We start from the raw sequence: 25,195 nt of genomic DNA, 5'->3' as shown, positions 1-25,195 counted from the left end.
AAGAGTTGGGAGTTCGCCTTGTAATCGGAAGGCTGCCGGTTCGAGCCCCAGCTTGGACAGTCTTGGTCGTTGTGTCCTTGGGCAAGACACTTCACCTGTTGCCTACTGGTGGTGGTCAGAGGGCCCGGTGGCGCCAGTGTCCGGCAGCCTCGCCTCTGTCAGTGCGCCCCAGGGTGGCTGTGGCTACGATGTAGCTTGCCATCACCAGTGTGTGAATGGGTGTGTGACTGGGTGGATGACTGGTTGTGTAAAGCGCTTTGGGGTCCTTAGGGACTAGTAAAGCACTATACAAATACAGGCCATTTACCATTTGTTATCTAAACCCACTGAAGAATTTGGAGCATTTTCTGCTGTGTGCCACGTGACAGGAAGAGAACCTTTGGACAGTGCTCAGACTTGATTACCCCACACGGCCTGGGGTTAATGCATAAAGATGTGGGGACATTAACTGTCAGTTAGATAAAGTGTTAAACAAAGCCATCTGAAGCAAATCTGTTTGTTCAAATTAGCATCAGTAGATGTAGTTCTACATTTTTTTTATTTTTCTGACTCCCGTGTATTAATCGCAGTGTCAGCCTCAGAGCCTCTGTGTCATTTGAACTTCACAACACAGCTCTTACTTGTGATGCCTCATCAGTGTATCTGTGGCCAGTTGTGGCTCTTCATCACTCAGCATGGTATTATCTTAACAATTAGTGTAACTGCACACTTTTGTCTTGAGGCAGCAGATAGAAAATTACAGTCAAAGGTGCAAATCATATGTGCATCTACATATTACACCTAGAGGAGCTGCTTTGCCATGGAAACCCACACTGGAGCTCCCAGTGCAGTGTTTGTGCTAATGTTGATGGAAGAGGTTTGGAACTCTGCCGTTATTAAGTTTCAGAGCGATGGCGATTTGTAGTCCTTATTGCTTCAGGGCTTGGCATCCCCATTCTTTACTTATATGGTCTGCAACTGGAGTTGCTGTGGTTCCACTTTGCTATAATACCACTTCCAGCTGGTCATGGAGTAATGACGAGAGAAGATGTTTCAAAAACTATTACAGTATCACACCTGAATTCAGTCTTTAGAACAATCACAGATGTGGTGCTTGATTTTATACACTTGTAAGATGAAGAACATCTGAATCAGAGATTAAGCTGTGTGGTCTGGTAGTTTTAATGTAACAAGTAGTCTTAAGTTAAATCTTGTTAACGGCTCATCAAATGGCTCAGAGTCTGTATTTCAGTATATACTTACAAAGGCACATATCTGCTAACAAGACTTTCTAGTTATCGTTCCTTTCTCTTTCTCATCATTCAAACTCTGAGAGGGCGTGGCTTGGTGGCAAAATGTGTTCATCATTGCAGAAATCTCCTGACGCTTGCCAGGCTCCCTCCCTGGCTCCCTCTAAAGTCGTTAGCTGGCAGACTAATTAAGAACAACCAGACAGTAGCACGTGCACGCTGACTCTCGGGAGGCTCTTCATCATACAGCACCAGCAGAACGAAGTCTCTGTCATGAAACCTCCCTCAATCTCAACCTAAACTCTGAGTCTGGAGTAGATTTCATTTTACAGCCATGTTGTCTGAAAACCATTCATCATTTATCAGCCTCCTGCCTGCCGCTGCTGCTCATTCATCATTTAAAGTGAGTTAGAGGGTGTCCACAAGGCTGTGATTCATAGTCTACTATTCTGTCTGATGTGTTTGCTGTTTATTTGTCTCTGTCTGGCCATCTTCCCACACGAGTGTTTGTGTTCTTCCCTGAGCCGTGACTGGGCTCAGTCATGGTGTTCTCCAGCTTCACCTGTCAGTCCCGTGCTTTTCTACATATTGCATCAGAAGGTTTAAAGAAGCTTGAACTTGTGCTACAGAAGTCGTCCGTGCAGTCACAGGAGCAACAGTTTAGTATCCTGAGGGCTTTTTACATGGTCAGACTCGTGGCCAGGCTTCAGACTCTAGTCTACCATCTTCACCAGATCTGAAAGACCTCCCCCAGAGCAGTGCCTAAAATGGAATTCGTTTTTTTACTTCCTCAAAACCACTCCTGTGAAATCTGTTCCACGTGCGAGTGGCGGCCGCCCGCCTCGTCTTTGTTTCAATATTTCAGAGTCACTAAGTGGTGAGTTGCCAGGCGATGCAGCAGGGGCAGCACGATTAAGGGGGCGTGATAGGCAGCTTGTGGCTGAGGGCGATCCGGAGGGATACAAAGCCCAGTTGGCTGCCTGCCCGTTTTCCATTCATATTCCCTCTGCCAACACACAGACACACACACCACTTAGCTGTACACACCCATATACTTCCTCACACAGTTGCCAGACAAGAGACACTCTGCACACTTGTGCAGTCCCACACACAGCTTTCACCCACTAAACCGAGCACTTTCTCTGATTAAGACCCGCTGTAAAGAGATGCTAATAAAACATGGCTGCTGCACAAGGTGCTCAGCTTTCTAATTCAGCTAACAGCCATGCAGTCAACACTGTTAAATGTTTTGGTAAAAAGTAAAACTTGATGTCTGTTTATCTCCTCAGGACACAAGATCTGTGTGCTTGTGATGGGGAGAACCAAGAAGATTTCCCCGGTGAACTAACACTTCATTTTGACCCCCTGACCCCAGACGGGCTGCCGTGTACCCCTGCTAACGCTGTGGAGGTGCACAGGGGTTCACAGCCAGGTGAGGACAGTTGCAGTAGATGTTTCACAGACCGGCAACAGCAGATTTTGCTTTGAGTTATATCATATAGAGTTATCACGATGGGATAGTTTGACCTGCTATGAAACCAATAAAGACCAAAGCTATGTTCTGATTTGGTGTTTTACACTTTTTATTTGGTGGCTCATCAGTAATTTGGTGGCATGAAGTGGGTTAAACCAGATACTGTTGTATCTTTGATAATGGAAGTCATTTCTTTGTACAGGCTGTAGTGAGAACATAGCTTATACTCACTACAGCCTGTACATACTTATAGTTACAGAATATTCACAACATACTTCATACCGTGTACATTATAACATACCATAATAGACCCATTTCTGTAATATACTCACATATCTATATTATTGCTAATATATATTGTAATATATCTATATCACTAAAGCACTTCTGGATGGATGCAAACTGCATTTCGTTGCCCTGTACCTGTGCATGTGCAATGACAATAAAGTTGAATTCTATTCTATTCTTTCTTGGGTAGTTATCAAGGGTTATATAATTGAATAAACTGACTTTTTAGGAAGTTGAATAAGTTTTTGTGCACATAAAACAATGTACAGCGACATTTCTTTCTTACATTTGTTTTGTCTGGCTTTAAAGCCAATATCAGAAATGAAAGTTGTTATAATTGTAAAGCGCTTTGAGGGCCCCAAAAAGCGCTATATAAATGCAATCCATTATTATTATTATTATTATTATTATTATTATTATTATTATTATTATTATAAGCTTATTAAATCTGAGAACAAAACAGAAGAGAAATCCCCTTTTAAAGTCATCTTGTAAGTAGTCTGATTCACTATAGGAGATGAAGAAGTTCTGGATTTTACGTACTAGCATCCTACACTTCCTTTTCCTTCATAGAATTTAAGCCCTAGTTGGACTAGGTTTCCCTTGTGACATGCATTTGTTTCTTCTCTCATTCTGCCTGTGTGTTTGGCAGGAGAAGTACTTGTTTCATCACCCTGTCGCTCCTTCCCAAGTCCGGGAGTTGAAGGAGTGACGATGTGAGACTGACATTGGGCTAATGTGCAGGAAATCTCTGTGCTTGTGTGTCCAAACGTTTCACTGGTACTCTAGAAACTGCCAAAGATGGTAGTCACCGAGCTAATGCTGAACTGTGCTGCTTTAATATGGTATCTCGGTGAAACTGTTGTTAGCAAAGTGTGACATCGAAGTATGGCTAACGGTAGTTTCCATCTTCTCTGCTGCTGCCCACAGACTATGTGAGGAGCAGTGGGAAAGTCCCAGAGGAGGCTGTCGTTGATGAGGAGGCCATCCTGACTCTCCTGGAGAACAGTCAGTCTTTCCTCCCACTCTCCCAGACATCCAACCACTCGACCCTGTTAGGTAACACAGCCTCTTTCATTCGTGCACGTTTTTAATTTTCTATGCTCGATTTTGCTTCCCATGATTAAACTGTGATTTTTAGGTGATAATTTTAAGGCCGTCTTCCGCAAACAGCATTTCAAAGATGCCGATTCAGTGGTCGGGTCATGTGACTTTGACTCCAGAAGCTTCTGAAATGGATTTTTATGGCTGTTTTGGATTGTTGTCCTGTTGTAAAAGCCACTTTTTTCCCCTTTCCATCCATATTTTCTGATATTTAGTGGATTCTTTCCTCCATATACATCTGGTTCTTGTCCACTTGGCTGCCACTACACCCTGAAAGGAGAAAATATTGACCTCAATGCTTAACAGCTGTCCAAGTGTTGTTTTCTTTAGTAAAAAGCATCTTTAGTTTCTTCTTGTTCTCTTCTACATTTTAAATTCTTCTAAGTTGGTGGCCAAAAACTTGTGAATAAAAGTTTGTAAGCAGACGACATTTCTAGCTTTGATTAACTGGCTGATCTGGAGAGAAAGTTATTGCGTACAGCTGTCTGATATTGTCTGTGTGCTTTATTTTGCAGACAGCAGCCGGGACCAAGCCATCATTGACTTGCTGGCAGGCCTGGAGGACGATGGTTTCTGCAGGACACCCGCTAGGCAGAATTCCCAGTCCCGCTCACTCCCCGGTGTCACGAACTACAACTGCAACAGTGATGAAGAGGAAGCAGGCCCAGAACTGGACAAGGAAGAGGCAGAACTCAGTGTTATAATGTCACAGCGTTGGGACAGTGCTTCCTCTCAGAGGCATGTTTATCTCTGCATGGTTGAAGGCAAAAGTATAACCATCAGTTTTAGAGTATGTTGTGCATCAAAATGTTTTCATTTTTTAGTAATAAGTACAAGTGTAAGCTACACCTTTTTTGTTTCTGGTTGTATCTTAAATAAATAGGTGAGCGATCGCTGTACACGATCTGTGAGTCATCCCCAGTGAGCTCTGCCTGGGCATTTTTCTTTAATAATACGGTTCCTGTCGTTGGTGTGTGTGTGCACAGACCCTGCATGAAGGAGACAGAAAACTGCTTCAGTGATGCCCAGCAGGAGTCCTCTGACGAAGACATGGAGTGGAGTGGAAACAACTCTATGTTCGCTAACCTGTCCATCCCGCAGCTCGATGGCGCCGCAGACGAGAGCAGCGGTGAGTTGTCCTATGATGAGATGTACTGATAAAGCATGAAGTGTCAGCTTGCTTTGATGCCCATCTGACACCCCCCACTGATTCACGCTCTGTCAAGTATGTCAGGAGACGGGATCTGATAGCTGCTACAGAAGACAAAGTTAGTATGATTTTTAGTTTTGGCTCTATGACCTGACAGGCTACAATTTGATGCCAGACTCGGGGGTAAAAACTGACTCTCTGGGGTTAATTAACTGTTCCGTTTTTAGAGCGCGCATGTGTGTTTGGAAAGATGACTACAACTTCATAGACTGGTAATAGACTCATTGTACATGGACAACAAAATATGGGTACTTCACGCCAGCTGTGCAGGAATAAATAACAAACAGGAGAAATGTATACCGTCGAGAAGAATATCATATGCTTTATACTTATTATGAATTGTTTTTATATATTTAATAACTCATTATAGATATAAGATCTGTCTGCATATATTCACAGTCCATAGCATTTTTCAGTCCATAGCATGACCATATTTGAGCTGTTATTTATCACCCCACCTGCATTAGATGACTTTATCAGTAGCTCAACTGGGCCAAAAGCAGAACAACTACATTATCAGAAGAGCCAGAGCAGAGAATGAGGGACAAGCTTCCTGCTGATGCACATGTTAGTGATGTTCTAGTTGCCCTGTGTCTTATGTAGAGCGATGGTCACTTTCTTATTGAGCTTAAATTATGAATTTTGGCATTCAACATGTTATAATGGCATAGAAATATTGTAGTAGTTTGACTTTTTAAAATTTAAATTAGTGCTGTCAGCGTTAATAGCATTAAAATGACGTTAACGCCATTAACGTGGCAAATCTCGGTTAGCAGGTTAACACGTGTGCAGGGCTGCATGGTGCTAATGCGTTGATGCCGCATTAGTGAAACGTTTGGGGTGATCCACGTTAACTCGTTAACGGAGAATTGCCGTGTTAATGCGGTTATGGCGTTAACGTCCTTTTAACGAGATTAACGCTGACAGCACTAATTTAAATATATCAAAATAGTGATCGATCTCACCCTGGGGTTTTGGGCTAAGATTCATGGGTGATTGCGCTGTCTGATCAGATGAATTTCAGGTTAATTTCTTGCAGCTGTGGATACTAACTGATATGCCTCTTCTTCTCACATGCTGTATCCATAGATTCCTCCTTAACAGATAGTGGCTCAATGACGCAGTCTTCGCTTACGGCCACTGAAAAGATGTTGGGCAAAAGAAATCCCATCCCAGGGGAGACGGTCCACCTTGAGCCACCATCTACAGCTAAGATCCTTTTGGAGTGCAAGCATCCCGAGCACATACCAGTTCACGTGTTGGACACGGAGCAGCCGCTTGACAAGCACTTTCAGTTAAAAAGCAGTCAGGACAGCAGTAGTGAATGTTTGACAGGGTTCAAGGTGAATAAAGAAATCCCCTACATCCAGCCAGTCAAGCACCCTATTCCCTGCATATTAGCCAATCACCCTGAGGTGTCTCCCATCTGCATGGACAAAGAAGAACTACGACCTTTGTACACCTACGATAAGAAAGCTTCGATAGCTTTGGATAAGACGGATATTGAAAGTTTCCCATTTGGTAATGGAAAGGTCGCCAAGGACAGGAAGAAGTACAGCAGTATAAAGAATGTAGAAACAAACCGTCTGTCCATTCTTCAGAACCACAGGGGCTTTTCTCTCTGTTATTCTGAGCTGAGAAACTGCTCAGCTAAGACTGACCTGGAACTGAACACAAAAGACAATAAAAGCCCCCTTCTGAGGAGCATCACATCAGCCCCATCGACCTTGAAGGAGGACGAGTTTCTTGATCCTCATGAGGACGAAATTGGTAAAGACGGCGAGGAAGGAGATGTCGGTGAGCTGAAAATCAGGTACGAGGACTATCAGGAAAATAAGACTGAGAGGACTATTGTTGCCCAGCAGGAGGCACACTACAAGTTTTTCCCCAGTGTCATTCTCTCCAACTGCCTCAGCAGAAAGAAACCTGGGAACAAGAAAATGGCTGACACCTGCAGTAAAGTAGAACAGGCCCAACCTCGCAGGTCTAAGCTAAAGATGAACAAAAAAAGGCTAGGTATGACAGGACCTAGGAACAAATTAAAGATGGTCCAAAGCTCTACCTCTGATGGCCAGATTAGCACCGGCATCACCTCAGTAACACCTGCTAGTCCTGTGACTACGGACACTGAAATGCTGATTTCTGAGGATCATCAGGATTTACAAGAGGCCGAGTTGATCAAAGAGGAAACGATTGTGAAAAATGAGTCTGAAAGTGAGGAGCGGTCCATAGGTGAACAAGCAGAACCACAGCCAGAGCCCCTTGTCTCCAGCTCTGCTACCAATTCCTATTTTTCTGAGGAAACTAAAGACTCTACTGAGGATGTGGTAAGCCCACTGCAAGATTTGTCTGCCAAAGTCACCTGTACTAAACCGTCAGCACTGCCAGGTAGTAAATACACCCTGAGGACCAAACGGAAGATGAAATATGATTCAGAGGATGGGGAACACTCAAGTGCTACTCGTTCTAAAAACCTAGCTTCTGTCAAAGAACGACTTAAGGACAATGATGTCTCAGGTGGGCAAGAAGTAAAGTATCAGAGAAGACGCAAGAAGGAACCTCCTATTATTATAAAGTACATTATTATTAACAGGTTCAAGGGAGAGAAAAACATGCTGGTGAAGATGTCCAAAGTGAATGCAGCTGAGCAGTTGGTGGTGTTGACGCCAGACAAGCTAGAGCACTATAAAAAACTGGCTCCTCTCAAGGATTTCTGGCCCAAGGTACCAGAATCCACTGCTGTTAAGTTTCCCGTGACTGAACCAAAAGCCAAAAAACATCCCAAAAGAAAGGCAAAGGTTAACTCCACAAATAAAAAGACTATCAACAACTCCTCCAAACCTCTGATCAGACAGGGTGAAAGGGTTCAGAGGCCAAAAGGCCGCAAAAAAGCCCCAGTCCTGCCATCTCTGCCACCCCCTAGACCATGTTACTGTGAGTTGGCACATGACTATGATGTTGACTATTCAGATGTCATGGTAGAGTTGGGCTACCTCTCAGATAGATCCCAAAGCCCGAGAGACTCAACGCCTCCACGCTGTTGGTCCCCAAGTGACCCCCTCATGAATACCAGGAGTTCAAAAGAGCTGATAAATCCACACATTGACCCATGTCTTAGTTCTGCTTTCCAAAAGCCACATAGATCGTCTACAGCCAAAGGAGCATGTAGTAAGTGTCAAACTGCCAAACCCAAGAGACTGTCAGATGCTAAAAGGAAAACAAGTAAGTCTGCAGAAAAGCCTAAAACTGAGAAGGCAAAACAAGGTAATCCTGCTATTTCGAGGCAGAGGATCAAAGCTGGAGGGGCTGTCAACAGTTCTACAAGCACTACAAGACCTAGAAGGTCTCGTAAAAAGAAAACAGAGGAACCCAAAAGCCATGACTTAAGTAAAGAGAGCTCCCAACTCCTTTTCCCAGAGGATGAGTTGCCTCCTTCTGAGAACTCTTCACAAGAGGTTCCTCCATTTCAACAGCAGGTGGGCAAAGACAGCCAGAGCACGTCCCAGACTCCATCTACACCAGAAAGGAACTCAGTAACCAAGTTTATCAAGCCAAAGGTTGAAGACTGTGAGACTTCCATCATGGAGGTCAACCAAAGCATTTCGGCACCTGCTCAGACGAAGCAGCAAGCTTGTCAGACCACCGTGGTAAAGGCAGAGGATTCACAGGATTATTGCACAGACTTTCTGCCTCCAGTACAGGAACACAATAAAGATGCCCAGCTAAAAGAAGGTCTCCCACACTCAGGCCCCAAGAACGGGGAGATCCCCCCTCTCTCTGAGACCCCATCTGGCTTGGCTGTCCTCAAGAAGCTTCTTCAGACGAGGCAGAAGGGACAGCCCCTTCCCATACAAGTGGTTGGTACAGCAAGCCACTCTACAGCCATAGCCCAGGCGGCAGCACTTCTAATTCCCACCACTAAACCCACTAAATCCAGAAAAGCCCCCACCCTCACTTCTCGGAAACCCAGGGCCCCAAAATCTACCACAGCAAAAGAAAAGGGGCCGAGAAACAGGAAAGGCAAGACAAGCAGTACTCAGCCAAAACTGTCAGTAAAGCAGGAGGGAAGCATGTCAGATGAATGTCCCCTCTTCCTGTCAGACCCGGGACTGGACAGATGCAATTTCATAGAGGACAGCTTGTCACCAGAGCTCCCGCACAACTACACATTTGATATAAATGCTATCGATCAAACAGAGTTCTCCAGTCCGTACAGTGGCAGTCAGTTTGTCGTGACTGATAAAAATTTACCGGTCAAATTCCTGAGTGACATCAGCCAGGATTCTGTATCTGCTCAGGCGCCGGACTCCGAAAAGAAACTTGACAGGCTGCTTTGTTCTGGGGAGGATCTTCAAAGGGGCTCTGACTGCAACAGAGCAAGGCCGGACAGCCCCGACCTTTTAGATGGGCATACGAACCGCGAGCCTACATCAAGCCTCACGTCCCTCAAGAGCAGAGAGTGGGACTTCTCTTTAGGTAAAGCCCACACGCTCAGCCCCTTTCAAGACTTTCACTGTGAGAGGAAAGAGCTGCTCTTTTCAGTTTTCGACTCACTGCCTTTAAGCTCCGCTTCATTCGTCGACCACGAGGGCTCACCAACAGGTGAGCTGCCGGAGGGCATTGACGGACTAACATCCACCACCCCCAGCAGCTCTCCACGCTCCATCAGCTCGCTATCACAGGTGAGGGCAAGCCAGCTGCAGCGAGGGACAGCGGCCGGAGGAGCCCACATTCTCAAGCCCCTCATGTCCCCTCCCAGCCGAGAGGAGATCCTCAGCACTCTTCTGGACCTGGAGATGTCAGAGGCCACCTTCCTGGAGCCTTTCTGCAGTGACCCCTCTGATGCCCCAGGGAAGCCAATGTAAGAGTAACAGCAACAGTAACCATCATCTAGCATGCATTATTTACTAAATATAACAAAATAAATGTATTAGTAAAGTTTTCACATAAGAGCCAGAATCTAACTCAGGGGTGTCAAACTCAAATGCACAGTGGGCCAAAATTTAAAACTGTCGCAGGCTAACATTAATATTTATTGAAAAAAAATCTTCCTCCAGATATAAGAATTAAACTTTTCTTATGGACTTAAACAAGTTTTGCTGAAAAGCTGAATATGGAACAAGCAAAGCTTAATACTAAACAATATATATTAGGGGTGCAACGATACACAAAATTCACGGTTCGGTTCGATACTTTGGTGTCACGGTTCGATATTTTTTCGATCCAAAAAAATGTTCATGCCTTTTTAATTTGTCGTTTATTAAAATTATAAATATATATTTTAACTCAAAAGTACAGTTTTTAAATTTAATGTTGCTGAAACAAAGTAATAAAAAAAAAAAATCTGATTGAGGAATCACTCATCTTTGGAAAAGAGAGTTTATTACAGAGAAATGTCTCTTTCCAAAATGAAAGCTATACTATACGCTTCTTCTGGGCTATATTCTCAGCAGCATATTAAACATATCAGGTCCCCATAAGGAGAGTCATGTGCTAACGGCTGTCTAAATGACTCGGCTAAAGTTAGTAGCTTGCTTGTTGTTTTTGTCTGCTTCCACTTGTCTTTGCACTAGGATGATGTCGGAGTAAATGTGCAGTCATATTCGTTGTGTTCCCACTAGTGCTGTCAGCGTTAATCTCGTTGAAATGACGTTAACGGCACAACACGGAAAATCTCCGTTAACGAGCTACCCCTGATCGCCCTGTGCGTGGGGCTGGACGGCGTCAACACGTTAACGAGCTAACTGCGCTAACACACTAGTTCCCACCAATGTAATTGAGCATTGCGTGGCACATCCAACATACTGTTTTACTTTTGTCCATGACGCGCTTACCTTCGGGGTCATACGTCACATGAAAACCAAAATAGTTCCAAACACCAGATCTGAATGAGGGTGGGGGAGGTTCAATTTGCCATGTTGCAAGGAGAGCTTAACTTCTGTCTGCTAGCTTGCCCTGCGCTCAGTGAATCTGCGTTCGACTACTCCGCCTAGGCTGCACTGTCGAGCGCAGATCCACTGAGCGCTCAACACAGACAGCATCGACAGAAGGAAAGTTGATAAAATAAATTAAAAATTTTGTATTGTTCGATACATATGCGTACCGAACCGAAAGCACTGTATCGAACGGTTCAATATCGAGTATCGTTGCACCCCTAATATATATATATTAGCTGTATAATACCAGTAGGCCAGCTCTAATAGTAATTTGGTATGGCTTTGTGGGCCAAATGTAATTAGGCTGCGGGCCAGAGTTTGACACCTATGATCTAACTGATTGTGATGGTTGGTAAGGTTTTATATTTGTTTGTGGGATTTTTTTAGCTTCCCTCACAGGCTTTTTAATTGGGTTGTAAAACATCTTAATCGACAAAGTACTGCAATAAATAAAAGGAAGGTTGTCAGATAAGAGAATAGAAGTCCAGTGAGGAAAGAGTTTTAGCATTTGTTTTAGACTACAGCAAACTCAATCCTTTATCATTAAATGTCTGAAATTTCCATATGTTCAAAAAGAAATCCACTGATCTGGCTCTGTTTTATACTGTCTACATGATGATTTATTGTAATTCAAATGGAAATGAGTGTACTGATCCTTTCCTCGTCTTTTCTCCAGGGAGGTCGGTGGCCGTAAGCTAACAGTGGGCACTCGGCTAGCTCGGGAACTTGCAGAGTTTGGTGGAGACCTGTCTCTGGAAGGCCTCCATTTCTGGAAGACGGCCTTCTCGGCCATGACGCACCCCGCCACCACCGTTATCTCATCTTGTCAAGGAGCAGAGGCTTCAGAGACAAATAAACAAAAGGCAGAGGGTGACCTATCCTCATCCAGCGATAAGAAGGTGGTGCTTTTGCCCTGCAAAAACCCACCAAGCCGCAAGCGTGTGCAGGTGTGGCTAAAAGCTAGAAAGCAGTATGAGAGTCTACAAAAAGGCAGGAGAGAGTGTGAGGTGCTGAAGACAGAAAGGGCTGGTCTGGAGGTGGAGGAACATGGGAGCTCAGAGAGAAGCGAATTGCCAGCTGCTGACAGAAGCTTGAAGGTTGAGCTCTGTGGTAACTTTTCCTGTACCAGAACTCAAAGGAGAAAGAAACAGAGCCTGTCTTTAATCCTGTCTCCGCTGGAGAATACAAGATTGAGGTGTAAATCCACAGAAGCAAGTCCAGTTTCAGATAAAGGCAGTGTCTGTCTTGAACAGGAGGACAAAAATAAAGAGGATGATGATGATAAAACCACCTGTCCAGAGTCCCCAGAGCTGCCTACATGGCAGCAGTCCCATCAACCAAGCCCCTCTGGCCAAGGACAGCTCAGTGAGAACAAGCCAGGTGAAGACTCTCCAGAACCGCTATCACCTATGCGCTGTAATTCCCCAGAGCTGCTAAGAGGGAACCACAGTCCCTCACCTCTCGCTGTCAGTGACAGGGATGAGAGGAGAACCAGTCCCCAGCTCATTCACAGCACCCCTTTCTTGAGGAGGCGATGGAGAAGCAAAGAAGATCTGGATCCAGTGTGCAGCACACCCATATCTCAGGGTAAGGAATGTGCATCTGTCTCCTTTGATGTTGTGACACCATCAACTGTTAGAAAGAATTGCGGTAAATCCTAACTTGGGAAAATTCAGCATGGAGTTTCTGTTATTAATATTCACTGTTATTCACTCCTTCTCTGGTCTAATTCCCGCTGCAGAGGATCCTGTTTCTCAGAGACTTCAGCAGAGGAGGCGGAGCCAGGCAGACCCCCTGAGAAGAGTGTTACTGACCACGCAGATGAAGGTCAAAAACTGATTGTGATTTTTCTTTTTAGACTTTTAAAACAAAAACTACAAGCCGCACGGGTCAGAAAGTCAACTATTTAGTATCACTCCAGAACATTGCATGTAGCAGTCCTGTCTCTCAGGTCGCTGATCGTTTGATGTGCCTGTGATTTCCTCCTGATTCCAACTTTTCTTGTCATGTTTTTTTTATCCTCCACAGAATCAGTTTGCTGCTTTGAATGTGCCAAAGAAAGATAACTCTCAGATCGAAGGGCCAAGTATAGCCAACTCCTACGGCTTTAAAGTCAGCATGCAGAACCTACAGGATGCCAAAGCTCTGCATGAGGTAAGTCTAGGGCAACTAACCTGTAGCTCTTTTCCAAGTCGATGAATAAATGGCTTTGTTCTGGTTAGATGTTGGTTTTGCTTTGTTTTGTTTTTAAGAGAAAGTGTCCACCTGATTGGGAAGAAGGATTTATTTCCCCAAGTATCATCACAACATCCTGCTTTCGACTTTGACTGTCCTATCGCCAAATCGATATGCTTTACACAAAACAACTAAATAAAACCAAGACACACCCAGCTTTGAATGTAGGCCTGAGTACAGGTGTTTTGAATGTATGCACAGATTTGATTAAGTTCAAGCTTTTTCCAAAAAGGCCTGAACGTAACTGAGATCACTGCCAGCACACGTAGATCTCATTAAATTCAAAGAGAGGTTTGTCACGTTTTCATGGTTTCAGGCCTCTTTAATATCTCTTGAATACTGTAATTTCTGTTAGAGTGGATGGTTTATTTATTTATATTAATGATTGAGCTAAATACGAAATAAAAGACTGTGGTTTAACAGGCAGAGGGTGACAGGATGTGCTGCTTTTAGTCTATTAAACCTCAAATGTATTTGTTTCCGCCTCCATCTTCAGGTCCAGCACCTGACACTGATGACCATGGAGCTTCATGCAAGAACCCGCCGTGACCTCGAACCTGACCCCGAGTTTGACCCCATATGTGCCTTATTCTACTGCTTCAGTTCAGATACCCCCCTGCCTGATGTAGACAACACCCAGCTCACAGGGGCCATCGTGGTAGATAAAGACCATCCAGGTTCCGGCCAAGGTGAAGCACGCGAGCGGTGTTTTCTTCCGAGAACATAAGGTTCGATCACTAGTTTTAAAGCCACTAGATAATTGGCTGTTTTTTTTTTCTGTTTCTAATCGCTCCCGCAGGATCCAGAGGAAGAACGCCGTTGCTGGTCAGATCAGGTGTTTCTGGGCTGCAAGTGACATACGCTGCTGATGAGAAGATGCTGTTTGACGTGTTGGTCACCATCATGAGGAGGTGTGTGCAACTGTTTTATGAAAGGGAACCAAGGGCAGAGTTGCTGCAACTGTAGTGCATCATTACTATCATTTCAATTTGCCTTCATTGTAGATTTTACACCTCCTACAGGGGTGGGGGTGGGATTTGTTTTGAGAAATGATCTCCATCTGCTAACACGGTCTGTTCTGTCAGATTTGACCCGGACATCTTGGTGGGCTACGAGGTGCAGTTGCATTCTTGGGGCTACCTCCTTCAGCGGTCCTCAGCACTTGGAGTGGATCTGTGCCAGCAGCTGTCACGAGTGCCAGGTACAGCCAGGAGCCACTGAAAGTAGTCCCTGCTGTGGTACCCAGTATGGCAGTTCAGGGGACGCAGAAGTAAAGATTTGGGGGTTTTGAGAGGAAGCTACTTTCAGCCGCTGGTAGCTTTCAGCAGGTAGCTCTGCATTTAGACACAAACAGTGACGACTTAACCTCTACACCCTCAGGCACACTGAAGAAGTGAGTCTGAAAGTAGGTGAATAAAATCAAAAACCATACCTGATTGTAATTTAAGATTGTCTTCTCATGCAGCTCTGATCCATACTTTTGGCCAAAGATGTTTCTTTCTTCAATTTGATTACTTTTTTTAAGGAAGTGGATGAAGTCATAGGGAGCTAGATCAGATAATTCAGTACAGGTGGTTAGCCGGGGTTACACAGTAGTGCACAGTTATGGTCACTTCTGCCGAAAGGTCTCCCCCCTCCATGTGGGCAGCCAGACCCTGGCAGACAAATGTGCACAACCTATGAAGAGAGTAAGCAAAGACACTTCTGAGGCTTTTGACTCCAGTGAAAGGCGGTGTCCATGGGACACGACAGTGAGACTCACTTGCCTCAAAAACTGTCAGTTTAGTGTTCATGACTCAATAATAAAGGGAGAGATCCATCTGCTGACCAAAAAGAACATAAACACTAGTCTCATTTTGCAAAAAAACATCTCAATGATTCCAAAATTCTCTGCAAAATATTCTGTGGATTGAAGGAAGAAGAGTTGAACTTGTTGAGTCCTGTTACATCTGGAGTTGGCTGTTACGAGAACATCATGTCATCAGTTAAACACGGTGGTGGTAGTGTGATGGTCTTGAGCTGCTTTGCTGAGACTTTCTGTAATCGATGGAACCATGAGCTCTGCTCTCAACAGAATATCCTAAAGGAGAATGTCCAACCATCAATTCATTGCACGAAGCTCCAGTGATGTTACATATGAGGAGAATGATCTGAAATGCCTCTGAAGAAAAACGTGTAGTGGAAGTTTTGGCGTGGCATAGTCACAGTTCAGATTTCTATTCAAATTCAGATGCTTTGCCGTGGCTTTAAACGGGCCATTCATTTTCCAAAACCCTCAAATGAGGCTGAATTAAAGGTTTATTTTTGGCATGGGGGCAGGTAGGCTTCGAGAACATTTTCCCTTAATGCATGACACTATCATTTAAAAACTGCATTTTGGATTTAGTCAGGTTGTCTTTGTCAGATTTTAATGTTAGACAGTCCGGAACGTGACAAATATGGAAAAAACTAAAGTGACAAAGGGGGCGAATACATCTTCCCATCTTCCTGTCTCACTAGGTGTGAAATTCCCTCTTAAAATGTGCTTGTGACTCATCAGGGTTGATCCACAATTAGCAGCTGGCACTAAATGTGCAGCCACATATTAAACACGCGCAGTACTTTACTGTGCATCCCTGTTATTGAATCTGACAGTGTGAGTTTGGCTAATGAAAGCCAGTACATGGTGTGTGTGCTGGATCTGGTGCATAATGTAGGTACACATTGTAGATAATATAAGTGCAAACGTGTAGCCCCATTTTTGTGGTGTGCCTGTGACTGAGTCTTGATACAGCATGTATGTGTATGTGTTTGCCTGTATAAGTGTGTGAATGTGTGATTCCCTTTGAGTGTGTGTGTGTGTTTGTGTACTCGAGCTGAATGGAGAGCCTCTGGCGGCTTCCCTCCTCTGTAATCGGCTGCCTGTCTGGCTCTGTGCGTGTCCTCAGGTGACTCCAAAGAGAACCGCTTTGCTGCAGAGAGGGATGAGTACGGAGCCGACACCATGACAGAGATCAACATCATCGGGCGCATCACCCTTAACCTGTGGAGGGTGATGAAAACTGAGGCAGGTGTCCTGGCATGACCTCCTCACAGCTTTGTAGCTCGTGACCTACTTTCTGTCTTTCCACTTGTTTTTCCAGCACGGCTCTCCCCACTTTACTTTTTCTGCTGCTGCTTTTTCTGTGACTCTTATTTTTTTCATAGTTTCATATAAAGTGAAGCTCTCGTATTAACAAATAAAAACTGTTATCATCAAGTAGTTATTATTGTCTTTACATTCCCTCAACCCCTGTGACTCCAGTTTTCTCTGTCCTGTTGTTTGATTCTGTTTACTGTGAGCTGCTGCTGTCTGAACTGGTCCAGTTGTTTTGCAGCTTTATGCTGTGTGCTCTGCTGCTTTTGGATTAAAACTACTTTTTTTTCTCTCACCAAGAATACACGGGGATTCCCTCAGTCAGCTAGGATATATAGATATAGATATATATAGATATAGATATAGATATAGATATATCTATAGATATAGATAGATATATCTATATATCGAGAGAGAGAGAAAGAGAGAGAGAGAGAGATCTCTACAGCTCATCCACAAAAAGACTACAATGTGTGATTAGTGGTCACATGTAGACACTTGTATACATTTAAGTAAGCTAACACATCTCTTGTAAAAGATTCAGAGTTTTAGTTGAAGCGAGGAAACGTTAACCCTTTGTGCTACCCTTTTCCTTGCGTTCTGTTATTGCTATTATTTGATTCTGATCCATAAATTGTGTAAACGTCAGAGAGAGGCAGTTTTGAAAAATAGAACTAGAAAATGTTTTTTCTTTCCTCCTCCAGGTGACGTTAAACAACTACACTTTTGAAAACGTGGCCTTCCATGTGCTCCACCAGCGCTTCCCTCTCTACAGTCCCCGCACTCTCTCTGACTGGTTTGACCACAACACAGACTTGTACAGGTTTGTGCCGGGGTCAAACACAACCAGCTTTTTGGACATTACCTTACATGAAATTAAAAGATGTAGTACAAAGAGATGGTTGTAAATTTTTCATAATTGACTCTTCCCTTGAAGCCAGCTCTGTAACTCTGGCTTATATGATTATCCTGTTTGTGTTGCTCTAGGTGGAAGATGGTGGATCACTACGTGAGCCGTGTGCGTGGCTGCATGCAGCTCCTGCAGCAACATGACATCATTGGCAGAACCAGCGAGCTGGCCAGGCTGTTTGGAATTCAGTTTTTCCACGTTCTGACCCGAGGATCACAGGCATGCACACACACACACTCACAAACAATTCCCAATAATTTTTAGTTCAGTCCTCAAATAGCTTGGTAGGAGACACAGGCAGGGCATTTCTATGGAAAATCCAAGTTTGTGGGTCAGTTCGACCGGCTCAAATCGACCGAGGTCAGTCTATCCTTCCTGGTTAGTTAATAGTTGACTGTTCAGGTAGATGAAGTCCCTTTGATGTTCTCTGTGTGAGATAACTGCAGATTTTTTTTTTTTGTTTTGAAACCTCAGGTTCAGTCATGGGGTGAGAAAAGTTTAGAGCATGCTTCTGTCTCAGTGCCGTGTGAGCGGGGTTTTAACCATGTTGGTGAAAATGTATGAGAACATTTTAAAAACCCAGTTCTGTGTGGTGCAGCCTGAAATCTGTCAGTGGGTAACAAAGTGGGTCGTACAGCTGATGACAGTCTTCACATCGAAAAATGCTGACGAGTGTGCGGTAAGAAAGTGGGATGAAATCATGTTGCAGTGCTAGAGTTACACTCATCAGCATTTGGATGTTAACAATGGATCGTGTGTGTGTGTGTGTGTGTGTGTGTGTGTGTGTGTAATTTTAAAATTGTCCAGTAATTCTCATCCAGTTTTGGAGGTGTTTTTCTGCTCTGCTGGTTTAGCGTTGAGCTCACTGTAGACGAGCCCCGCCTGTGCTGGTTTGATCACTGCTTACTGCTGCACAGATTTCTGTGCACACTGATGCTGACGTGCGCTAACATCATGCAGTCACAGCCTCAGAGCACAATGGGAAACTGTCTAGACTCTCAACTGGTGTCACAGCTGTTTGCCTCAGAGGTTGACTAAACAGTATGACATTTAATCTGTTAACACAGTAAATGTGTGGCTGATGTTGATGTTTTCTAGTTGAAGAGATCACTGCCTACACATGATTTCAAAGCCCTATAATCTTGGACTGTTTTGATTTAAATGAAATGAAGCATCCTCTTGGATGAAGGGTGAAACATCCAACTGCCGCCTCCTCGATTTCTCAAGGTGACCATGACGGATGACTGAGAAGTTACACAGACAATTTGATTTAAATATTAACTAACACAAAAATATTACTTATTAGAGAGACAGATACATCTGCTCTGCAAACAGGGATGATGCTGCGCCCGTAAAACATTTTAACAACTGCGGATTGAATACAACCTGATACTGGGGTCTGATAACACCTTCCTAAATCTGAATCAGCTCCAGCAGGGTATGAGTGATTCTCTGACTTCCTGTACAGACTGAATGCAGCTGAAATCTGTTTGACTTGATTGCAGCTTTTTGTATGTTTCCCAATGCTGCTGCTTCCACCTGCCAAATATGAACTAAAAAGTAAAAAAACCCTAAAAACTCTGAGTTACTTAAACACACCGAGCGTGCTCCAGATGAGATTGTCATTAAGACATCATTAAGAGTTTTGTTTGCAGGTGGTAAAAATTCCAGTTGGATGTGTGAAGGAACAAAAGGAATAATAAGTCAAACTTTGTTTCCTCCTCTTGTCTTTAGTACCGTGTGGAGTCCATGATGCTGCGTGTGGCCAAGCCCCTAAACTACGTCCCAGTGACGCCCAGCATACAGCAGCGTGCCCAGCAGAGGGCTCCACAGTGCATCCCTCTGGTGATGGAGCCCGAGTCCCGTTTTTACAGCAACTCGGTGGTTGTGCTGGACTTCCAGTCGCTCTACCCTTCCATTGTCATCGCATACAACTACTGTTTCTCCACCTGCCTCGGCCATGTGGACAACCTGGGAACGTAAGGACATGACAGGCCCACACAGCTACAGCATGTAGAGAACTCGCTCAGACTGCACGCCTGCCAGGAAAATCTCCCTCTGGCAGCGGCTTCCTCCCCTCATTATTTTTAATGGAACAGGCACGCTGAGAGCTCGGCATGTTGTTCACAGCTCAGGGCGGCGAGCAGCGCAACTTAAGACTGAGTTCAGGTTTTCAGTGAGATTTGTGTGGTTGCATAGCAACAGCAAGGAGCCATGAACACTTCTTTCCACATGCATATGTCTGCTACATTGAAGTAACACAAAAAGAGTGGTTTGTGGCAGGCGTGCACAGGCTTCATCCTCAGCAGAGACAGCTCAGTGGGGTGCAGTTCAGATTTCTACACGGGCATTTTTCTCACTTATACCTGACGCTGTCTTTCCAGACAGTAATATTCACATTGCAAGAATAATGTTAAGTGATTGAACTGGTGTTCTTGTTCACATTCTGTCTCAGGCCTGATGAGTTTAAGTTTGGCTGCACCTCCCTGCGAGTCCCTCCCGAGCTCCTCTACCAGCTCCGCAACGACATCACCGTGTCGCCTGGTGGCATCGCCTTCGTTAAGGTACAGCAACCTCATCATCATGACCGTTGTCTCTGACGAGACCTCACCAAGCTCTTAGTGTTGGCGTTGTGATGGATTGTCTCATTAGTTGCTGTGAAGGGCCAGTGCCTCCTAAGAAAACCCACTTTGTGATCTCTGTGCTTCCATTCATTCACTGCCTGATTGCTCCACATTGCCCGTTTTTACCCTGTTGTGCTACTTAAGCAGCTTTCACAGTAGATCAGGAACATCTTTATTTTTGTTATTTACACTGAGAGATATTGTGGGCCTAAAGCTAAACTTCTAAATTGCTTTTTACGTTCTAAGTTACAGCGCTTCCCCATGCTGCAGATCAGGCCCATTTTAGGTCCTTCTTAGAGTTTTGGTGCAACCCTACTTTGTTTCTTCATTGTAAAAAAAAAAAAATCTGTGTTTTAAATGATCTGTGTTTTATTTGTTCTAGTCTTCAGTGCGTAAAGGTGTCCTGCCCATGATGCTGGAGGAAATCCTCAACACAAGGATCATGGTGAAGCAGTCCATGAAAACCTACAAGCAGGACAAATCCCTGACGAAGCTGCTGGACGCACGGCAGCTCGGACTCAAGCTCATCGCCAACGTCACCTTTGGATACACCGCTGCTAACTACTCTGGGCGCATGCCCAGTGTGGAGGTAGGCTCAGCAGCAGCTGCTATATGGTCTCTGCACTGTGCACTCCCAGTACGATACCACTATAATCCATGAAAATAGTTGTTGTTGCTTTGTCAATCAAACTATTTTCTCTGTATTATTGTAGGGCCTTTACCTTGAGTCAGTGTTGCTGTGAATGTAGTCGTAACCCCTTTGCTCCAATATTTATTAAATCTGCTGTGTCCAGGTTGGAGACAGCATTGTCCACAAAGCCAGAGAGACCCTGGAGAGAGCCATCAGGATGGTCAATGACACGAAGAAATGGGGAGCGCGTGTTGTGTACGGAGACACTGACAGGTAAGCAATTTTACAAGACTTTTTGACTTTTTCTCAGATGTAAATAATAGGGGTGCAACGATACACAAAATTCACGGTTCGGTTCGATACTTTGGTGTCACGGTTTGATATTTTTTCGATCCAAAAAAATGTTCATGCCTTTTTAATTTGTCATTTATTAAAATTATAAATATATATTTTAACTCAAAAGTACAGTTTTTAAATTTAACCCTAACCCTTGTGCGTGTTTTTTATTTTGACAGCGAATGCGCACCTGCGGACCACTTATGTGCAGCCCTGGTTATTTAGCTCATCATATTGCAGCCACAGAAATTCTTTTGTCCATGAAACCATAAAGCTGCACTTTCTTTTTGCCTTATAGTCTGATTTGTCATAACTTCTCCGTTTTGTGGTAAGCTTTTCTTTGGCTGTCACTTCTTCACCCTGACCTGTCTTATTTGGCTCAGCAGAACTAAAATATCTATCTGTCTGTGAAGGTTCTCAGTCATCCAGGTCATCGTAGTCAAATATAAATCCTGCTGCTTTTACACACGCACTCACATAAGCTCACCGATTCTCTGCGCGATCAACCTCTCACATGTTTAAGCTGCGGGAGATTTCACTTGTCAGGTTTGCATAGTAAGCTAACGATTGATAAGACGATGTCAGAGGAATTGGTGCGCAAATTATCATCACTCACAGATCAGTGCTGTCGCTCTCTATACACAGTTCGCGCGATTGCAAAGTGAAAGCAAAAAAACAAGCGCAAATTCAAACGCGATTTCAATATGTCACATATTGACAGTGGCTCACCGATGCCAATGACATAATTACCCAGCTACATTTCTGAAAGAATGCAAAAGCATTGACATAGATTTTTCCTTCCTACAAAAGCCCGACGGGCAGGGCAGAGATAGATTTTGGTACCCCGACTGAAAAAAACGCTAGCTCCGGGACGTCGGGCTAGCGATATTGCGAGCCCTGTATCTGATTGAGGAATCACTCATCTTTGGAAAAGAGAGTTTATTACAGAGAAATGTCTCTTTCCAAAATAAAAGCTATACTATCCGCTTCTTCTGGGCTATATTCTCAGCAGCATATTAAACATATCAGGTCCCCATAAGGAGAATCATATGCTAACGGCTGTCTAAATGACTCGGGTAAAGTTTGTAGCATGCATGCTTGTTGTTTTTGTCTGCTTCCACTTGTCTTTGCACTAGGATGATGTCGGCGTAAATGTGCAGTCATATTCGTTGTGTTCCCACTAGTGCTTTCAGGTTAATCTCGTTGAAATGACCATAACGCCACAACACGGCAAATCTCCGTTAACGAGCTACCCCTGATCGCCCCGTGCATGGGGCTAGACGGCCAACACGTTAACGAGCTAACTGCGCTAACACACTAGTTCCCACCCATGTAATTGAGCATTGCATGGCACATCCAACATACTGTTTTACTTGAGTCCATGACTCGCTTACCTTCAGGGTCATACGTCACACGAAAACCAAAATAATTCCAAACGCCAGATCTGAATGAGGGTGGGGGAGGTTCAATTTGCCATGTTGCAAGGAGAGCTTAACTTCTGTCTCGCTAGCGCTCTTCCTTCTGACGATGCTGTCTGTGTTGAGCGCTCAGTGGATCTGCGCTCCACAGGGCAGCCTAGGTGGAGTAGTCGAACGCAGATCCACTGAGCGCTCAACACAGACAGCATCGTCAGAAGGAAAGTTGATAAAATAAATTAAAAATTTTGTATTGTTCGATACATATGCGTACCGAACCGAAAGCACTGTATCGAACGGTTCAATATCGATACGAGTATCGTTGCACCCCTAGTAAATAAATAGTACGCATGCCCTTGGTAAGACCTGTACAAAGTGTTATTCACTGTCAGTGGTAATCATGTTAGGCCTGATCAGTGTTTGTGTCCTCACATGGGAAACCTGCAGTCACTGTTCCATTATCTGCACAACAGGCAGGTTTACAGGTTGCACAACTTTACTGACAAATTCATAACTTCACTCGAGTGTGAACATGACCAGCAGCTTTGTTGTGTGTCACTACGCTGTGATGATGTGTAAGTCTGAGTCTACTTGGGCCGTGTTCTCATGAACACTTGCACCAATTAGCTAACAGCTTTCATTTCTGACAGTCCGTTAAAGAAGAGCTGCCGCTGTGTTTGGCAGACAGGGAATTGGATTGTTTCTGACCTGCAGAGTCTCAAATAGAAGAAGAAGCATAAAGTTTTAAACTGCAGCATGCTTTGCATATATGGGACACACTTTCCTCCAGACTCGCTCGTCCACATGGGATGTGTTCAAGCACAGAGCCAAACGCGAAGCCTCTGAGAGCGTATCGTTTACCACTGTAGTATGTAGTGTGGGTTGTTTGATAAGAATTAGTAATGAGCCTTGTGTGTTTTTGTGTGTTTGGCAGCATGTTTGTTTTACTGAAAGGAGCCACCAAAGAGCAGGCTTTCAAGATCGGCAAAGAGATTGCAGAAGCAGTGACTGCAACCAACCCCAAGCCGATCAAGCTCAAGTTTGAGAAGGTAGATACACACACACACACACACACACACACACACACACACACACACACACACACACACACACACACACACACACAAAGGGAGCGAATAAGACAAGGTAGCGGCTTCTCTCTAACATCTGTTCACTGTGATTTTTCCATCTCCACACATTAGATGTAGTTATTTATCTATGTGTGTGTGTGTGTGTGTGTGTGTGTGTGTCTCAGGTGTACTTGCCCTGCGTTCTGCAGACAAAGAAGCGTTACGTGGGCTACATGTATGAGAGCCTTGACCAAAAGGAGCCCGTGTTTGATGCCAAAGGGATTGAGACGGTGCGCCGCGACGGCTGCCCTGCTGTTTCCAAGGTAACAGGCAAACCATGTTTTCCCCTCATTTTCACTGTGTTGTGCACCAATCGCAGGCATGCCACTCTTGTTCCTGCTCCCGTTTACTCAGACCGCTTTGCATGTGTCAGTCAGGGAAAAGGTCGTCTCCTTCCGCTTGCACATTAAACAGCATCAACACCTCTCTTAGATTACCAGTAAATCATTTTATCTTCATCCTCTTATACCTGTGTTCTTTTACTCATGTGCTCCTTAGATTCTGGAGCGTTCCATCAAGCTGCTGTTTGAGACACGTGACATTAGCCAGGTGAAGCAGTTTGTGCAGCGTCAGTGTATGAAGATTCTGGATGGCCGGGCAAGCATGCAGGATCTGACCTTCGCCAAGGAGTACCGGGGCAGCGGCTCGTACAGACCTGGAGCTTGCATCCCTGCGCTGGAACTCACCAGGTGTGTGTGTGTGTGTGTGTGTGTGTGTGTGTGTGTGTGGTCACAGTACAGGAGAAGTCAGGAGTGTGGCTTGGATAAATGTTTGCTGGTTGGCTCTGTGTGTGTCTGTGTGTGCGTGCAGCAGAGAACAGGATGGTGAGTAAGAGCTTGCTGTCAGCTACAGTTACAGTACCCAGCGTGAATCCAATTAGTCCTCCCTCACTGTGTTCATTGTCTGGCTGCACTAGCCTGTACAGTACCTGAGTGTTGCTAGGCAACCTGTTTTTTAACGAGTGGAGGACAAAAAAAAGTGATTTTTAGATGCACAAGGAAGAAGCATTTATGAGCCCTTCTTCAGTTCATCTGCTTTATTTTGTGTTTTCTCTCTCAGAGCACCAGCACACGTTCTCGCTGCTAATGTGAACATGTTGGCTGTGTGATGTAAACAATAACTGCATCATCTGCTGTCACTTCATTTTTGTTCTGCTTCGCCTCAGACGGATGATGGCCTATGACCGAAGGCTGGAGCCACGCGTGAGTGAGCGGGTGCCCTATGTCATTGTGTACGGCACACCCGGCGTGCCCCTCATCCAGCTGGTCCGCCGGCCCACCGAGGTGCTGCAGGACCCCACCCTGCGCCTCAATGCCACCTACTACATCACTAAGCAGATCCTGCCGCCACTGGCCCGTATGTTCCAGCTGATCGGAGTCGACGTGTTCAGCTGGTACCAGGAGCTCCCCAGGGTGAGGACAACTTGCAGACATACGGGCCATTGTGATGTTTTTGTCTCACCGCTGCCATTTAGAAGCAGAGCAGCAGCAGTGGAGATAAGAAACCCTTCAAAACAAAAAAAAGAACCAGGAACATCATAAAGACACACAATCAACTT

The 25,195-nt window shown here is 44.6% G+C and overlaps 1 protein-coding gene across 2 annotated transcripts in view; it reads left to right on the top strand.

The window, feature by feature from the left end:
* Positions 1-25,195, top strand: part of rev3l (REV3 like, DNA directed polymerase zeta catalytic subunit) — an 88,014-nt gene that overhangs the window by 60,544 nt on the left and 2,275 nt on the right. For both annotated transcript variants that reach the window (XM_086262873.1, XM_086262874.1), the window contains 22 exons: positions 2,519-2,661; positions 3,922-4,050; positions 4,611-4,833; positions 5,082-5,224; positions 6,395-10,166; positions 11,918-12,828; positions 12,983-13,068; positions 13,270-13,395; positions 13,973-14,165; positions 14,276-14,387; positions 14,562-14,677; positions 16,404-16,522; positions 17,296-17,414; positions 17,579-17,720; positions 19,236-19,480; positions 19,957-20,065; positions 20,508-20,714; positions 20,920-21,029; positions 23,442-23,556; positions 23,763-23,900; positions 24,136-24,326; positions 24,803-25,049. In XM_086262873.1, coding sequence (XP_086118999.1) covers positions 2,519-2,661; positions 3,922-4,050; positions 4,611-4,833; positions 5,082-5,224; positions 6,395-10,166; positions 11,918-12,828; positions 12,983-13,068; positions 13,270-13,395; positions 13,973-14,165; positions 14,276-14,387; positions 14,562-14,677; positions 16,404-16,522; positions 17,296-17,414; positions 17,579-17,720; positions 19,236-19,480; positions 19,957-20,065; positions 20,508-20,714; positions 20,920-21,029; positions 23,442-23,556; positions 23,763-23,900; positions 24,136-24,326; positions 24,803-25,049 — 7,696 coding nt within the window. The remainder of the gene's footprint in view (positions 1-2,518; positions 2,662-3,921; positions 4,051-4,610; positions 4,834-5,081; positions 5,225-6,394; positions 10,167-11,917; positions 12,829-12,982; positions 13,069-13,269; positions 13,396-13,972; positions 14,166-14,275; positions 14,388-14,561; positions 14,678-16,403; positions 16,523-17,295; positions 17,415-17,578; positions 17,721-19,235; positions 19,481-19,956; positions 20,066-20,507; positions 20,715-20,919; positions 21,030-23,441; positions 23,557-23,762; positions 23,901-24,135; positions 24,327-24,802; positions 25,050-25,195) is intronic.

This window comes from Aulonocara sp. 'chitande type north' Nkhata Bay, linkage group LG15 (genome assembly GCF_057382095.1).
Source record: "Aulonocara sp. 'chitande type north' Nkhata Bay isolate Kocher_YH1m ecotype deep benthic linkage group LG15, A_spYH_male_GT1.1, whole genome shotgun sequence".
NCBI classification, from domain to species: domain Eukaryota; kingdom Metazoa; phylum Chordata; class Actinopteri; order Cichliformes; family Cichlidae; genus Aulonocara; species Aulonocara sp. 'chitande type north' Nkhata Bay.
The sequence above is the reverse complement of the archived record's forward strand: the minus strand, read 5'-3'. Positions and strand labels throughout refer to the sequence as shown.